The sequence below is a fragment of the Pongo pygmaeus genome, chromosome 1 (assembly GCF_028885625.2).
Source record: "Pongo pygmaeus isolate AG05252 chromosome 1, NHGRI_mPonPyg2-v2.0_pri, whole genome shotgun sequence".
Lineage (NCBI taxonomy): Eukaryota > Metazoa > Chordata > Mammalia > Primates > Hominidae > Pongo > Pongo pygmaeus.
Genome location: NC_072373.2, coordinates 141,081,136 through 141,099,804, shown reverse-complemented (window position 1 = coordinate 141,099,804; position 18,669 = coordinate 141,081,136). Strand labels below are relative to the sequence as shown.

General features: G+C 37.9%; 1 protein-coding gene across 3 annotated transcripts in view; it reads right to left on the bottom strand.

Moving 5' to 3' along the window:
* KYAT3 (kynurenine aminotransferase 3) overlaps nucleotides 1-18,669 on the bottom strand; it is a 66,804-nt gene that overhangs the window by 24,115 nt on the left and 24,020 nt on the right. For all 3 annotated transcript variants that reach the window (XM_063653014.1, XM_054477356.1, XM_054477346.2), the window contains 6 exons: nucleotides 9,434-9,492; nucleotides 8,693-8,837; nucleotides 4,832-4,981; nucleotides 2,079-2,165; nucleotides 1,403-1,528; nucleotides 1,187-1,307 (listed from right to left, as the gene is read on the bottom strand). In XM_063653014.1, the coding sequence (XP_063509084.1) occupies nucleotides 1,187-1,307; nucleotides 1,403-1,528; nucleotides 2,079-2,165; nucleotides 4,832-4,981; nucleotides 8,693-8,837; nucleotides 9,434-9,492 (688 nt within the window). The remainder of the gene's footprint in view (nucleotides 1-1,186; nucleotides 1,308-1,402; nucleotides 1,529-2,078; nucleotides 2,166-4,831; nucleotides 4,982-8,692; nucleotides 8,838-9,433; nucleotides 9,493-18,669) is intronic.

Genomic DNA, 18,669 nt, shown 5'->3' with positions numbered 1-18,669 from the left:
TCGCTTGAGCCCAGGAAATGGAGGCTGCAGTGAGCCAGTGGTGCCTGGGCTCAAGGTATCCTCCCACCTCAGCCTCCCAAGTAGCTGCGACTACAGGCACAGACCACCATACCTGGCTGATTTTTTGAATTTCTGTGTAGAGATGGGGTTTCTCCATGTTGCCCAGGCCAGTTTTGAACTCCTGGACTCTAGCAATCCACCCACTTTAGCCTCTCAGAGTGCTGGGATTACAGGTATGAGCCACTGTACCTGGCCTAAATTTTAAAATTTATCTATTTCTGCCACATTTTTTAGTCATCCTTCCCTTAATCTTTTCATCTTTCATCTTCATTTATTCAACAATTTCTTTCTAATTCTCTACCATGTACAAGATTCTATGGAAAATGGGGATGCAGAAGAGACTAAAACAAACAAAATCCCTCCATTACTGCGGTTTAGAAGTAAAATGTATAGATTCTGATATTTACTATAGAGGAAAAAACAAAACAAAACAGAAAAAGGACAAAGCAAATGCTGGAGGGAGAGGTGTAGCTATTTTCAATGTGATGGTCATGAAAACTGACATTGGACAAAGGCGTGAAGGAGGCGAAGGATATTTGGAGCCAGGTGGATATTTGGAGGAAAAGTGTTTCCAGGCAAAGGAAAGGGAGGCGCGAAGACCCAAAAGTTGCAGCCCAGTTTGTAATCCTATAGTTGACATGGTTTGGACTACCCCAGCAGACACTACGGCATTCATGAGATAGCCCAGTAGTAATGGCTGAATCTCAAGCAAGGGCCAAGCAGCATACCTGACTACCCCTGTAATTTCTTTCTGTTGACATGGCATTTTGGTAAGTTGTCTAGCACAGACCGTCTAGAACCTCTTCAGGCACAAGAAAGCTCCCTGTGTCTTATGTAACAAGTAATTGCTGGATTTCTGCTAAGAAGCCAGGGATATATGGGCAAAAGAACTACTTCTCTGGTATCATAGCTTTATAGTATGATCCAAAATCTCTTACTCTTTGTCCTTTGAACTATTCATCAATTCACTAAAGTATTGCTTATTTAAATACTATTTTTAAGTGTTCATACAGACAGATACCCATTACAAAGACTATTTTAGAGTTGGTCTGGGATGCTTTCCAATCAGTTCTTCCATATGTGCCCAAACACATTTAGATTTGTGACTCTATATTATAGTTGGTACCTATTTTTAAGTGCTTATTTCCAGAATATACAAGCCATTCATAAACCTCATCGCTGATGCACAGTGTGTCATATTTGATGCAAAGGTCAGCAATTACTTGCAGTTCCTCTTTGTTATACACCTACACATAATAAAGGAAAGAGCACAGCCAATTATTCAACACGTGACAAAATGATAGGTCAGAAGACTGTATAAGGAGATAAGAGACTTGCTTACCTTGCCGAGTGGGTTATGTGGAGTATTTAGTATAATAGCTTTGGTTTTGGAATTAAATTTACTTTCCAGTTCTTGAGGATCTAATGTCCAGTCAGAACTAGACCATCTTTTTCCATAAACAGGTTTCTAAGCATGAAGGATGAAGATATAATTTAATTCAATTAAGTCATGTTTACTGTCTTACAAACGAATAACCTAATAAGGAAAAAAACATCAAAGAAAGTCATGGCAAAGGAAACTGAATAAATTACCAACAAATGCTTCCCTGGAGTAGGAACAGAAAAAAAAGTAGAAAAAGACTAACAAAGAAGATAAACAAATAACTAGGATGTAGTTCTGCTTAAGAGCCTAAAAAGACCTAAGTCTTATGCTCACACCTGTTAAATGGAAAAATAAGCCCTGTCAACATTAACTGCTGTTAATATTACTTCACAGGAACTAGCTATAACTATGGTTAACATGTCTGATATTGTAAGGCTAGCTGAAGATTTTGTGACTCACCTTAGTGTATTACTTATGTTGAAAATATTTAAAAAAGACAACTAGACAAATGGAGATATACGGGAAATCTCCAAATGCAATCAAAGTAGAAACTTTATCATGACAAAGTAATTGGTATTTTCAAGACTTCTTAAGTCTTGAAACTTTGCCATATGAACCGTACTGGCAAACTTACAGATCTCAGGGGAATAAAAACAGGTGTTGCTCCAGCCATTCTCACCATGGGCTCATAGCAGTCATAGAAAGGCACTATTAGTATGACCTGCAATAAAAGCAAATAAGACCACAACCTGTCAATCATTTATTCAAGTTAATAATACTGTGTACCTACTGTGGGCTAGGCACTGTACTATGTGTTGGGATACAGCAGTGAAAAAGGCAGTCTTTGCCCTTGTGGAGCTAACATCTGAGGGGAAGAGACCTCGGAGACAAACTTGTCCAGGTAGTCTTAATTGGACTCCTTGGTATCACATGCAGTGGGAGTATTTGAAATTACATATAAAATTTCATATATGCATAGGTAGATTTACCTGGAGAATGGGACTATCACATTCTCAAAGGGATATTCCAGCCAAAACGATTAAGCATTTCTTCATATTTCAAATTAGAAAATAAAATCTAGAATATAAGTGATGTATAAGCAGTGACAGACAGCAGGCTATGTGGAAAGAGAACACTGTAATGTTCCCTGGTATAAAGTGCTAATTTAAAAGCATTATCTTGAGAGTAAAGATGTTTCTCTCTTCTCAAAATCACGGTTAATTTTTGTATTTTTAGTAGAGATGGGGTTTCGCCATGTTTCCCAGGCTGGTCTCGAACTCCTGACCTCAGGTGATCTGCCTGCCTCAGCCTCCCGAAGTGCTGGGATTACAGGCCTGAGCCACCACACTCAGCCTCATCTGTGAAGTTCTCAGGGACTAAGACAACCTATCTTTGTAACTCTAGTGGGAAATATAAAGCTCAATACAAAGTGAGAGCACAATAAAGGAAAATAAATTGGAGAGGCAGGGCAGTAGAGTGGGAGAAATATACCTGCTACTCTTCGCCTTGATTTTTTCACTTTTATGATGTGAATAATTCCTCTCTCTTTTTTTTTTGAGAATATTTATTGAGTCCTCACTCTTTTAGGTGCTGGCAGTAAAGCTATAAAGTTCTCCTAGAACTTATATCCTACTGAGAGAGGCTTATAATGAACGTAGAGACAAATAAGGACATTAGATAATTTCAGATAGTAATAAATGCTATACAGAAACAATAAATAGGTCAGTATGATAGCAAGTGACATGTATGTGGTTTCAAAATACTAGATAAGTTGATGAAGGAAGAAAGAATAGAGGAAAGAAGGCTAAGGGCTAAGCCTTACAATACTCCCAACAGAGTGCAGAGAAAGAAGCAACAAAGGATTAACAACATCGAAGTATGAGACAAAACTATGTTATAGGATTAAAGGAGATTATGTATATGAAACTGTGAACTTCCTTAACATGTTTCCTTAAACATCTTGTCTGGCAGAGTGGAGGGAATCAAAGTTGTAAAAGAATGACATAACACAAAGCAGATAGCAGCATCTTTCATAAAAGTGGTATGATAAAGGGTTATGAGAGTTTAAAGAAAGTTAACAATATAGATCAGGATAAATATTCGTTCTTCAGTCCCAGCTTAAGCAATGTCTCTCTGGAGCTTTCCAGACTTAGCAGAGGTGATTGCCTCTTCCTTTTGTCACTACCATAATGTTCCTCTTAATCCATTTGCAAGTCTGTGTTCTCTACTAGACAGGGAACACCTTCTGCATAGAATCTATCTTTAAAATATCGTCTATCTCACAGTGCTTAGCATATATTGGATCCTCAGTATTTTCTGAATAAATGAAAGAGGCAAAAAGTATTAAAGCAAGGCTATTGGAATGCTAATGGGAAATATGGGTAGAGATGACTGAGGTAGGTGCAAAAGTTGGTCACACATCACAGTACTAAATCGCAGAAATCATTTTACCTTCCTATTATATTAATACATTCTCAGCTGGGCATGGTGGCTCATGCCTGTAATCCCAGCACTTTGGGAGGCTGAGGCAGGCGGATCACCTGAGGTCAGGAGTTCGAGACCAGACTGGCCAACATGGCAAAATCCCATCTCTACTAAAAATACAAAAATTAGCTGGGCTTCATGGCGGGTGCCTGTAATCTCAGCTACTCAGTAGGCTGAGGCAGGAGAATCACTTGAACCCGTGAGGTGGAGGTTGCAGTGAGCCAAGATCGCGCCACTGCACTCCAGCCTGGGCAACAAAGTGGGACTCCGTCTCAGAAAAAAACAAAAACAAACACAAAAACATCCTCACATGGGATGGCTTATACAATTACTGGGCACACAAAGACATTGATCAAAAACTTGCAGACCAAGTTAAGAGTAAAGGTTATTTTAGCAATGAAAACAAAAGATTCTTTTTCCCCAGCAGTGTTAGTCCCTTCCATCTGCCCTTATTTAAATAGGCTATAAAAATAAGAATAAATTATATGCAACAAAATGGATGAATCTCACAGATGCAAAAATAAATGAATGGATCTAGACCCAACAGTATACACTGTATAATTATATTCATATTAAGTAAAAGAGCAGTCAAAACAAGCCTATTGTAATAGAAGACATGAGAGTAGTTACCTCTGGGAGAATATAGACTATGAAGAGGAACAAAGGAGCTTTCTGGGTACTGGAAATGTATTATATCTTTGTCTGGTTGTAGTTGCACAGAAATTTACACAGTAATTTATCCAGCTGTACATTTAAGATTTGTGAACTTTACTGTACATGCATTATACTTAAAACATAATCAAAAATAAAAAGAGAAAAGAGCATAATATAAGCAAAAGATTCAAAGGTGGGACAAATGATAATTGATTAATATAGGTATTATGATAATGTTAATATACTTACTTCATCTCCCTCATCAATTAATGCTTGAATGGTGTTAAAAAGAGATCCATATGCTCCTACTGTCACAAGGATTTCTTTATTTGAATCAATTTGCTTTTGATAAAGCTTTTCATACAGATAGGACAGAGCTTTCACAAGTGACGGATGGCCCTGTTGGATTAAAAATAAGAACAAAACCTTGAATTTAAATATGGGAACTACTGTTTGAGGTACTATGGCTCTAAAATGTAAGAATTTTTAAAATTTGGATTTGATGTTTATAATTACCCAAAGAAAATTTATATTTTTTAATGGCAATAAATTTTTAAAAATTTCCTACATTTAGAGTATTCCCACACTATTTGTCATGAAGGCTTGCTAATGATTAAAACTTCTTACTAAATAAAGGGTTTGGGATTATATAATTTCAAAGTATTTGCTTTGAATAAAAATCAATCATTTGTATTTTTTGACAGTAATTAAGTCATATTGAAAAGAGTTGGATTTGTTTCCCAGTTAAAATAAGTAAAAAAAACCCACGTTAACTGTATACCCACTCCTTGGCTCTTCCTGATTGCTGGAGAGATGGTTATGCCAACCAATGGACTAGAGAGAGAGAACAAAAACAAATTCACCAACGACACGAACACTGGTGTTGATGTGATAGCAAATGTTAGAAGGAAGTGAGACACTACTCACACTGACAGTCAAGAAAACAGTTGTTATCCAAGGTAACTACTTTCATAGGAGAAGTGAAGGGATTATGAAGGTACAGTCTGAGGCAAGTAGGGGGTCTGAAGACTCCTGGATTAGCTCTCCCTAAGTTCTCTTCTAGGTTCTCTCTCCTTCCTTCCTTTTTTTTCTTCCTTTTCCTTTCCCCCTCCTTATTTTATTTAGTATTTAAGTCAGTATTTCTTGTTGTTTTCTGTCCAGCATCTACCTCCTCATTTTGCTTTTGAAGTACCATCCAGATTTTCTATCCGTTGAGAGTAAGAGTGCAAGTGCAGGTCATGTGCCTTTGTTTGAAAGCACTTTGGGCTCTGGAGCAATAAACTGAGTTCCTTTGAATTTTACTTTAATAGCAGGTCTAACAAATTCTAGCAAAAGGAGATCTGAAAAGCAACTATAAACACTATATACATGTCTTAGAATGATAAGTGTTTGTGCTTTTAAAATTAAAAATTTAAATACAAAAATAATTTATGCTTCATGTAATAAGTAAAACTAGGCAAAGATGTGTAAAAAATTACAATCGCTCCTCAATATTATTTCATTCCCATCCCCCTGAGGTGACGAATGTCCACAGCCTGGTGATAGTGCAACACCACTTTCAGTGCTTATACCAATATAAAAACACATAGACATGTATATACCTATGTATTTACAAAAACTAGAATATACGTATTAATAAATAAGTGGGTGTGGTTTTGTTCTAATGAAACTTTATTTACAAAATTTGACATATTGGGTCCATAGGCCATAGAATGCAAAACTCTGCTATAGACCAATTTGGGAAAACTGACATAGACAATATTTAGTCTCTCAATCCATGAACATCATTCCCAATTTATTTAGGTATTGCTTAATTTCTCTCAGTAATGTTTTATAGATTTCATTGTACAGATCTTGGATATATTTTAAAAAATTTATTCTTAAATGTTTTGTTTTTTGGGGTATTACTATAAATAGTATTTAAAAAATTTTACTTTCTAATTGTTCATTTTAATATACAGAAATACAACTGATTTTTGTATATTGGCTTTGTGTCCTGTGACTTGCTCTATTCATTTATTAGTTGTAGTAGGCTTTTTTTTTTCTTTTAGAATGCCTTAGGATATTCTATGTACACAATCATGTTTTCTGAAAATGAGTTTACATTTTTCTTCTTTCTAATCTATGTATCTTTATATCTCACAGGACTCCAGTACACTGATGAATAACAATGGTCAGAGTGGACATCTTTGCTGTCTTTTCAATCTTTCTATATTATGTGCATTACAGGTGTAATCTGTAGGTTTCTCCTAGATTCCTTTTATCAGAGTGAGAAAGCTCCATTCTATTTCTAATTGGCTGAAAACTTTTATTATAAATGAGGGTTGAATTTTGTCAGATGCATTTTCTATATATACTATGTAAGATGATTTTTTTTTCTGATAATATAGCATAATTGCAATGATTAATTTTTGGATATTAAAACTAATCCTGCATTCCTATGGTAAACCTTACTTGGTCAGGATGTATTACTTTTTATATCTTTATACACACAGGCACACACACATGCACACACACATATCTGGATTTGATTTGCTAAAATTTCATAATCTTTGTTTCTATATTCATGAGAGATATTGAACTGGAGTTTTCTTTATTTCTTTTGCTGGCATTTTTTAAATCAGTTTTTGTATCAGGGTAATGCTGAAACTAATTTTATGAGACCAGCATTACCCTGATACAAAACTCCATTAAAAGGTCAGACAAAACCATTAGGCATTTCTTTATTTTTCAAATTACAAAAATTGTTGATCAATAAGTAAAAGTTTTTCATCCTGCTCCACTTTCTGAATAAATGTGTGCAGAACTGGTATTATTAGGTTCGTGTAAAAGTAATCGTGTTTTTGTCATTAAAATTAATGGCAAAACCGCAATTACTTTTGCACTGACCTAATAGTTCTTCCTTAAATGCTTGATAGAATTCACTAATAAGCCATCTAGGTATTGAGGTTTATTTGCAGGAAGACTTTAATTACAAATTCATTTTCTTTCATTGACACAGGGCTAGTTGCATTTTTCATCTCTCCTTGTGTCAGTTTTGGTAATTTGTATCTTTTAAATAATCTGTTCATTTCATCCAAGTTGTCAATGTACTGACATAAAATTATCCATAATATTATCCTATTATTGCTTTCATGTTTGTATGATCAGTAATGATATTCCTTATTTCATTCTTCATATGGTACTTTGAGTTTTCTCTTTTTTATTGGTCAATCTAGCTAAAACTTTTACTTATTGATCTTTTCAAAGAACCAGCTTTTGGTTTCATTAATTTTCTCTATTGTTGGTTTGTTTCTAGCCTTTCATTATGGATTTGTATAGGCTGGGGAGTGAGTTATGTTGAGTAGGTCTGAGATGGGGGTCTGTAGGGTGGGCCAGGGAGTGAGAGTCTATGAAGAGCAGGGATTCTCACCAGTGTCAAACCTTGTGACACAGGTAGGTTTCACTGCTTTTCCCTGTGCTATTCCCAAAGCAAAACCCTTCTATAGATTTTTATAGTTAGACCACTAATAAAAGACAAAAAACAGGCTTCCTCCTATACCATTCCGTTCCCCATTTCCTCCTATACCATTCCCCTCCCAATATCATATAAGGAAAAGACAAGTGCTCAGACATATGATAATTGTATGGCTTTTGGCACAACAGATACAAGTCTACAGTTCAAAGGTACATCTGATCTAGAAAATCTTTGGCTATCCTAGGCATTTCATTACAGAAGGATGGGAGTGAGCTGGCACAGGGAGGAAAAACGTAGCTAGTTGGATATAGAGTATATTAAATAAAGGGTCAGTGCTGAGGCTGCATAAATGTTGATGAGATAGAAAAGACATGTCTCAAGAGAATGTTGCTCCTTATCGTGTTGCCATAGGATCCTATCGTGGAGCAACAGTAAAGTAAGGGCCAAAAGAAAAGTGTAGAGGGGCTGGAAGTAGGGGAAGGCTCATCCCAGGACATAGGGCAAGGGCAGAAGTTTCTGTGGTTGCTAGGATGGGACAGCTGGTCCCAGAAAGTCACTTACATATGAATGACAGAAGGGCACATGCACACACACAGACACACACCCCAGTATAAAATAAAAGCTCACGCCCCATATGGTCTTGATATACTTACAAAGCCTCGTGTATACTGATTCAGGCTATCGATTGCTGCAATCTTTGATAATTCTTCTTTTACATATATAGGAGGCGATATATCTGGAAAGCCTTGGCCAAGATTCACAACAGAAGGGTCTGCAGCCAATTTGGTAAATTCAATCCTAAGATTGAAAAAAATACTAATATTAATAAGTTCTACAATTATAAAGTTTGCTTTTTTACATCTTATAGTCTTATCACAAAACAGACAAATAAGATCCTAGTTTAGTCCTATAGGTTTTAAAAAATGAGTTTCCAACAAAAATTTACCAACCACAAATCAGTTTACCAAATAGAATGATGGCTGAATTTATGAACCCAATGTCCCTTACAAACCTCAGTTTCACGCTACCCATATTTTAACCATGTATATATATTTTCTCAACAATTCCAGCTGCTGCCAAGTTCTTTCATCAACTATTAGAGAACAGAACTAATAAGAAAAGTTCCTGGATTGGAAGGTAAGTTCCATGAGGGCATTAACATTTGTCCTTTTCTCTGCCATATGTCCAGTGTCCAGCACAGGGCATGGCACATGTGCCAAATGAACAATTCAGTATATGGATTGCTAACTTCCTTCTATTTTCATTTAATGGATGAATTAAATGAGGACCTTTATTTATAGACCATGGATGAGGCAAAAAAACTCCCATCTAACGATACGAAAATATGTAGGAAACCCTCACTAAATTATTATTATTTATTTTAAGATACTCACCACATATTACTATCAAGTCCTTCAATCCGTTTTGCATTTGTGAATTTCAATGACATTTTCTGAAATATATAAATATTGAAAAGGATTTGCCTTAGTCAAAATTTTAAAAGCCAGTAAATCATGGGTCACTCTTCTTCCTTTTCCCTACTGTTACCATGTAAATAGTAGTTCCATAAAGATAAACCTTAGACTCCAACACAAAATTCTGAAGAGGAATTCATCTCCCACCTACTACTGAAGGAATGCCTTTTTTTCTTTTTTTTTCTCAGACATGGTTGCCCAGGCTGGAATGCAGTGGTGTGATCATGGCTCACTGCAGCTTCAACTGCCCAGGCTCAAGCGATCCTACTGCCTCAGTCTCCTGAGTAGGTGGGACTATAGGCATATCCCACTGTGCCAAACTATTTGTTGTTGTTGTTGTTTGTTTGTATATTTTATAGAAACAGGGTCTTGTGGTGTTGCCCAGGTTGTTCTCAAACTCCTGGCCTCAAATGATCCTCCTACCTTGGCCTCTCAAAGTTTGGGATTACAGGTGTGAGCTACCATGCTTGGCTGGAAGGAATGCTTTTTAAAATGAAATTTAGATGTTCATCTTCTCACCTAAGGACAAAAAGTATCATCCTACCCTAGAAAGCTAATCCGTTTGAAGGCTTGTAACGTAGTAAAGAGAACAATAATAATATTTAAAAAGTCAGTTTCAAAAAATATCTTAAGCCATGCTCTGAAGATCATTTTAGGTAAGATGTACTAAGAGTTTCACAAGTAAGTTCCTTGTATGACATACAGGAAAGACTCAACAAATGGTTTTAAAGCTACTCAGTAAGGGGTTCTGTAATTATTGCTAACATTATTGAGTACTGAGTATGTCCTAGGTATTGTTCTAAGTGCTTTACGTAATGAACTCATTATTACTGTATGTTTACAAAAATATGTAGTAGTTCTATCACATAGTTAGAACTATGAGGTACAGAGGTACAGAGAGGTTAAGATCACACAACTTTTCACATCTGCTCAAGTTTATGAAAGCTTGTAACATTTAAACCCAAACAGGTTCAACTCAGGATCTGAACCCAGACAGTCTGACTCCAGAATCCATACTCAGAACTGTTATATAATTTTATACTGTCTTTTATATAATAAGACCTTCTAAAAATATTACTAGAATGCTGCCTCTTGAAAGTATATTATAAATTTAGGATAAGCCTACTAATACCAAGCAAGCTAAGGCTGTGGTAGAAAAATAGGAATTAAAATTATCACATAGCATACAATTTTTTAGTTCTTTAGATTCTAAAATTGAGTTTTATACTATCTCTCAAAAGTATTGAATTAGCTTTGAGTTCATTGTTAACAAGCTGGTAGAAATAAAAAAATGATTGACAGCATTTTTGCGAAGAATTTTCTAATAGAATATTAATGTAATTTTAATTCAATCTGGGAAGAAGATAAAGATAATGGTTATTAAATAAACCATTGTTCTCATTCTATTCTAAATAATGGGACCAAGAAAAATACCTTTTTTAGTCTCATATTTTGTCTTTGAAACTCCAGTGAAGTAAATCACATGAAAATTCTCCAGAGGTTAAAAAGCTTGCTGGAATAGCATTATAATTACCCACCTGAACATGATGCCATTCTAGAGACAACAGTTGTACAACTACCAAGTTCTAGCATGATAGGTTGAAATATCTATCTTAACAAATGCTCTTGTCTATCTCTAACACAATGTTTAAAGCTTAATTCATTCAGTAGAGACCACAAACACAAAGGATGATGTATACATAAAAAAGTGAGTTTGATGTGCTGTAGATAATTTAGACACAAAGTCCAACTTTACTTAAAATTATTTAGATAATTGAGGTTGAAATGCACTTTCAGGTTTAATTTTCTTTAAAATTTGTTTCTAGACTGGCCTCTTCTCTCATTGTTCTTCTTGCTTCCTCTTCCTTCCCAATTCTATGCCACACCCATTCTAATTTTTCAAATGGTCTATGTTCTCTCTCATTTCAGTAGTTTCATGTGTGATCTTTCCTATGCCCAAATGCTCTTTCTATACCAATGTTTCTCAATGTTTTTTTTTTTTATTATTGCCTATCTAAGGAGACCTTCTTAGAAATGTTTTCCTAGTCATCTTCCCTCCCCTCAATTAAATATTAAGAGGAATACAATTTTGTCACATAGGATTGAGCTTTGGATGGTGACAAAACAGTGTGATAGCTAAGATTTATCTAGTCTGCCAAGCACCCATTTTCTTCTTCTGGGGGAGATCATGCCCTTGTTTAGAGTGCATGTTCTCTACTCAGTCCAATTCCTGGTCCCCACCACCCTTCCTTGCACTTGGCTAACTCCTATTCCACCTGCCAAGTGCAGTTCTCAAATTCGACTTCATTCCCTCCCGAAAGGCTTCTTTGGTTCTACGAGTCAGGGTCAGGTGCGTCCCCTATGTGCTTCCATTAAATGCAGTACAGCAAGTCATCATTTAAAAGTGTCATATAGGTTCTTGGAAACTGCAGCTTTAAGCAAAATGATATACAGCATGACCAATTTTACCATAGGCTAATTGAGATAAATAAGAGTTCAGTTTCTACAGCATATTTCTGGTCACAAAAACATTACTATACTTCTAAATAAAGACTGAAACACTTCTAATATGAAACATTGAAATAAATGTGAGCTATACATACATTTATTTTAAGGAACTGGCTTATGTGTTTGTGAGGGCTGGCAAATCTGAAATCTGCAGAGCAGGTTGGAGACTCAGGGAAGAACGGATGCTGCAACTGGAGTCAGAAGAACTCCCTCTTCCTTGAGGACCTCAGTCTTTTCCTCTTAAGGTCTTCCACTGAATGAGGCCCACCCATATTACGGATGGTAATTGGCTTTACTGAAAGCCTACTGATTTAAACGTTAATCTCATCTAAAATACACCTTCACAGCAATACCTAGACTGATGTTTGGCAAATATCTGGGTACCATGGCATAGCCAAGGTGACACCATCACAGTGTCCAACATATAGTTATATGCCTAGCACACAGAGAGTTTTTAATAATTATCTGATGAATGAATTTTTTTAAAAAAACCTCACTCACCTTACAGGGTGAACTTATGGTGTCAGTTTTGCTTCAGTGATAAATGACCCCAAAGTCTTGGTGGCCTAAAATCATAAAGGTTTTCTTGTTCATACTACATATCCACTGAGGTTCAGCTGCTGCCCTGGTCTGTGTCACTGTCATTCTGAGACATAGGCTGATGAAACAGCCTTCACCTGGAACACTGCCTGTTTCATGGCAGAGGGAAGAGGCTCTTAAAAGGTTCTGTTAGGATGTGCACACATCACTTCTTTTCATATTTTATTGAGCAGAGCAATTTCACGGCTAAGCTTCACATCAGTGGGGCAAGGAAATGTAACTGTCCAGCAGGGAAGAGCAGCAAATAATTGTGAAAAACAACATGGTGGAAATGAAGCCTGGAGGTCTAATGAGATATGTGGTTGCTATGGGTTGCACCATGTCCCCCTTAGTTTCATATGTTGAAGTCCTAAGTCCCAGTTCCTCCGGATGTAATCTTATGTGGATATAGGGTTACTGCAGATGTAATTAGTTAAGATGAGGTTATTAGTATGAACCCTAATCCAATATGACTGTGGTCTTATAAAAAGGTGAAATCTGGACATATACATAGACCCTGTGTGAAGATGAAGGCACAGACTAAGGTGATGCTCCTACCAGACAAGGAATGCAGAGATTTCCAGGCAATCACCAGATGATAGTGGGGGTGGGGTATAGAACAATCTTATTCACAGCTCTCAGAAGGAACTGGCCGTGCTGATACTTATCTCAGACTTTTAGCCTCCCAAACAGTGAGGGAATAAACTGCTGTTATTTAATAAGCCACCTAGTTTGTAGTACTTTGTTAAGGCAACCTGAGGGAACTAACACACTGGTGAAAGTTTACAAGACACTATACAATGTTCAGAGTCACCAAGATTCAGCAGTAGATGCAAATGCTCACTGTCTAAGTAAGAACTACTTCCCAGAGCAGATCCGGTATCAGGTAATTAAATCAACCTGGAATCCTATGGGGAATCAAGGCATGAGTCCCAGGCAAGTAAGGGAACGTCTATAAGGCTTGTATAACTTCTGGATCAGCTAACCCTGTGATATGACTTTGGCTACCAGGGCGATTAAAGGCCTATACTTCCATGTAATTAACGCAAAACTGCTAGTGAAATCAAAGGTGGCATCTTTTAACTTTACTTTTGCTAACTTGAGGCTAATTTCTAGAACAATGAAGTTCTAGAAATTCACCACCAGGTGGCAACCTTGACAAAGATAAGGAAAAGATTAAGTCTTTAAAAGATTAAGTCTTAATCCAAACTTAAAGATTAAGTTTGGACAGATTGAAAAAAACTAATACTATATGTTGAACCCATGATCTTAAGACCCTAGTCCATCAAAGTTTCAATTGTATATATTTTTAGGACTCTTCCCATAAGATCTGAGGCAGGTGAGATGGGACAGGTACAGAAAAAGTCTTCCTAAATGATGGGCTGAAGCTGGGGGAATTGAGGCTGTGGATATCTGTGTAGTATGGGCTGTGAAACAAGTCTTCATCCAGAGAAGCCAAGGTCACATTCAAAAAGTTTAATATTAGTAACAATAATAATAACTGCAAGAAAAGGCCAGAAATAGGAAATGCAAAGCTCATGGTTGGAGAGGTGAAAACAGAGAATCAGGCTTGGGAAACAGATGGATATCACACTTCAGGACCAGGAAAGAGCAGAAGTGAGCACCCTTTTCATGGGGGGCCTGGATGCTGGAGGGCCCAAATGTTACTCTCTTTTAGATCTATGAAGTAGGGATTTGTAGTTGCAATAGTGTCATTTAAAAATATTTTTAATTGTCTCTTAACAAAGTACTGTATCTTAACTATTTTATGAATTTTCTGAGTCATAAAAATTTCACTTTTAATTACAATGTATATTTTTGGTTGTTTTTGTGCCATATTTTACTCATTCATTCCCCTGTTGCTGGGCATGTTATTTCCAGTGTCTTGTTGTCTTGCAGTGCATTTTGGTGTTTCTTTCTTTTTTTTTTTTTTTTGAGATAGAGTCTCGCTGTTGGCCAGGCTGTACTGCAGTGGCATGATCTCGGCTCACTGCAACCTCTGCCTCTTGGGTTCAAGCGATTCCCCTGCCTCAGCCTGGGACTGAGAGGTGAAGCCAGGTGGACTTCCTGGGTCTAGTGGGGACTTGGAGAACTGTTCTGTCTAGCTAGAGGATTATAAATGCACCAATCAGCACTCTGTGTCTAGCTAAAGGATTGTAAATGCACCAATCATCATTCTGTAAAAATGCACCAATCAGCACTCTGGGTCTTGCTAAAGGATTCTAAACGCACCAAATCAGCACTCTGTGTCTAGCTAAAGGATTGTAAACACACCAATCAGCACTCTGTAAAATGGACCAATCGGTGCTCTGTAAAATGGACCAATCAGCAGGATGTGGGCAGGGCCAAATAAGGGAATAAAGGCCGGCCACCTGAGCCAGCAGCGGCAACCTGCCCAGGTCCCCTTCCGTGGTGTGGAAGCTTTGTTCTTTTCATGCTTCATAATAAATCTTGCTGCTGCTCACTCTTTGGGTCCGCACCACCTTTAAGAGCTGTAACATTAACCCGAGGGTCTGTGGCTTCATTCTTGAAATCAGCAAGACCAGGAACCCACTGGAAGGAAGAAACTCCGGACACATCTGAAGGAACAAACTCCAGACACACCATCTTTAAGAGCTGTAACACTCACTGCGAGGGTCCGTGGCTTCATTCTTGAAGTGAGCGTGACCAAGAACCCACAGGAAGGAATAAATTCCGGATACAGGACTACCGGCACGTGCCACCATGCCTGGCTAATTTTTTGTATTTTTAGTAGAGACTGGGTTTCACCACGTTAGCCAGGATGGTCTCGATCTCCTGATCTCATGATCTGCCCACCTTGGCCTCCCAAAGTGCTGCGATTACAGGCATGAGCCACAGCGCCCAGCCCCGCATTTTGGTGTTTCTACTGTGCATTTTAACTATATGGTCTCTGCTCTTTTTCCCTTCATTTTAAAGTTTCATGTGGAAGGTGAGTGCTGTATTGTAACAAAACTAACTATCACAAGAAGGATATCCTCAATATTATAGTCATCTGGTTCTATCAATCTAAACACATTTAACTTTTGATTTACTTTTATTGAAGCTTTACATTATATATACAACACAGAGTCATGTGCTGCATAAACACATTTTGGACAACGACAGATCGCATATATGATGGTAGTCCTATAAGACTATATGGAGCAGGCCGAGCATGGTGGCTCATGCCTGTAGTCTCAGCACTTTGGGAGGCCGGGGTGGGCGGACCACCTGAGGTCAGGAGTTTGAGACCATCCTGGCCAACATGGTAAAACCCCGTCTCTACTAAAAATACAAAAATGAGCTAAGCGTGGTGGCAAGTGCCTGTAGTCCCAGCTACTCAGGAGGCTGTGGCCGGAGAATCGCCTGAACCCAGGAGGCGGAGGTTGCAGTGAGCCGGGATCATGCCACTGCATTCCAGCCTGGGCGACAGAGCGAGACTCCATCTCAAGAAAAAAAAAAAAAGAGTATATGGAGGTAAAAATTTCTACTTGCAGCCAGGCGCAGTGGCTCACGCCTGTAATCCCAGCACTTTGGGAGGCTGAGGCGGACAAATCACAAGGTCAGGAGTTCGAGACCAGCCTGGCCAATATGGTGAAACCCTGTCTCTAATAAAAATACAAAAATTAGCAGGGCATAGTGGCATGCGTCTGTAGTCCCAGCTACTCCGGAGGCTGAGGCAGGAGAATTGCTTGCACCCGGGAGGCAGAGGTTGCAGTGAGCTGAGATTACGCCACTGCACCCCAGCCTGGGTAACAGAGGTAGACTCCATCTCAAAACAAAACAAAACAAAACAAAACAAAACAAAACAAAACAAAACAGTTCCTACTTGCCTAGTGGAGCCATTGTAGCTGTTGTAACATTGTGGCACAATGCATTAGTCATGTGTTTGTGGTGATGCTGGTATAAACCTATTGCAGTGCCAGTCATATAAAAGTCTACAACATACAATTATGTACAGTACATAGTACTTGATAACAAGCAACTATGTTACTGGTTTATGTATTTACTATACCATACCTTTTATTGTTATTTTAGAGTGTACCCTTAATTATTAAAAAAAAGTTGACTATAAAACAGCCTCAGGCAGATCCTTCAGGACATTCTGGAAGAAGACATTGTTATCATAGCAGATGACAGCTCCATGCATGTTATTGTCCCTGAAGACCTTCCAGTGGGACAAGACGTGGAGGTAGAACACAGTGATATTGATGATCCAGTTCATGGGTAGGTCTAGGCTAATGTATGTGTCTTAGTTTTTAACACAAAAAAGTAAAAAAAGAAATAAAATTTCTAAAAATAGAAAAAAGTTTATAGAATGACATAAAATATTTTAAAATATTTTGTACAGTTTGTATGTTAAGTGTTACAGAAGAGTCAAAGATTAAACATTTAAAAAGTTTATAAGGTAAAAAGTTATAGTAGGTGAACTTGTCTTCAATTTATTATTGAAGAAAGAAGGTTTTTTTGTTTTGTTTTGTTTTTTTGAGACGTAGTCTCACTCCGTTGCCCAGGCTAGAGAGCAGTGGCACGATCTCGGCTTACCACAACCTCTGCCTCCCGGGTTCAAGTGATTCTCCTGCCTCAGACTCCTGAGTAGCTGGGACTACAGGCGCATGCTACCACGCCCAGCTAATTTTTGTATTTTAAAAAAAAATTATTTTTATTTTTTTGAGACGAAGTTTAGCTCTTGTTGCGCAGGTTGGAATGCAACGGCGCAATCTTGGCTCACTGCAACCTCCACCTCCCGGGTTCAAGTGATTCTCCTGTCTCAGCCTCCCGAGTAGCTGGGATTACAGGCACCTGCCACTATGCCCAGCTAATTTTTGTATTTTTAACAGAGATGGGGTTTCACCATGTTGGCCAGGCTGGTTTTGAACTCCTGACCTCAGGTGATCCACCTGCCTCAGCCTCCCAAAATGCTGGCATTATAGGCGTGAGCCACTGCACTCGGCAGAAAAAAGTTTTAATAAATTTAGTATAGCATAAGTATACAGCGTTCATAGAGTCTATAGTAGTGTACAGTAATGTCCTAGGCCTTCACATTCACTCTACTCACTCACTGACCCACCCAGAGCAATCATGCACGCTCTATTCATGGAAAGTGCTCTACACAGGTGTACCATTTTCTTATCTCACTGCATTTTTACTGTACCTTTTCTATGTTTAGATATGCAAATACCATTATGTTACAGTTGCCTGTAGTATTAAGTACAGTAACATGCTGTATAGATTTGTAGCCTAGGAGCAATAGTCTATGCCATATAGCCTAGGTGTGTAGCAGGCTATATACCGTCTAGGTTTGTGTAAGTGCACTCTATGATCACAGAATGTATCTCAGTTTTTAAGTGAAGCATAACTCTATTGTATATAGATATGTATATAATATATACACGTATGTATATATGTATATAATATACACATGTATGTATAATATATGTTATGTATATTTTGATGTTCCAACCATCACAGTGATGACATTTAGTATTAATTCATTCCTTAGCACTTGTACCATTTCCTAAGTATCTTTGTTTAAACACAGATCTATCTTAAAAAGAAACTTTGTTCTTTCCTAGCTTTTTTGCTTTTTCTTTCCTGCTATATAATTGTGTTGGCTGCTCATGCTTCCATGAGATTTTATTACTTCTCCAGGTGGAGTTGTGGTGTCTTTTTTTTTTTGAGACGGGGTCTCGCTCTGTCACCCAGGCTGTGGCAGTGCCACCATCCTGGCTTACTGCAGCCTCAACCTCCTGGCTAAGGTGATCTCCACCTCAGCCTCCCAAGTAGCTGGGATGACACATGTGTGTCAGTATGCCTGGTTAACTTTAATTTTTTTGAGATAGAGTCTTGCTCCGTTGCTCAGGCTGGAGTGCAGTGGTGCAATCATGGCTCACTGCACCCTCAACTGCCCAAGTTCAAGTCATCCTCCCACCCCAGCCTCCTGAGTAGCTGGGACTACAGGTATGTGACACCACACCTGGCTATTTTTGTTCTTTTTTTTTTTGGTAGAGATAGAATATTGCTATGTTGCCCAGGCTGGTCTCAAACTCCTGGGTTCAAGTGATCCT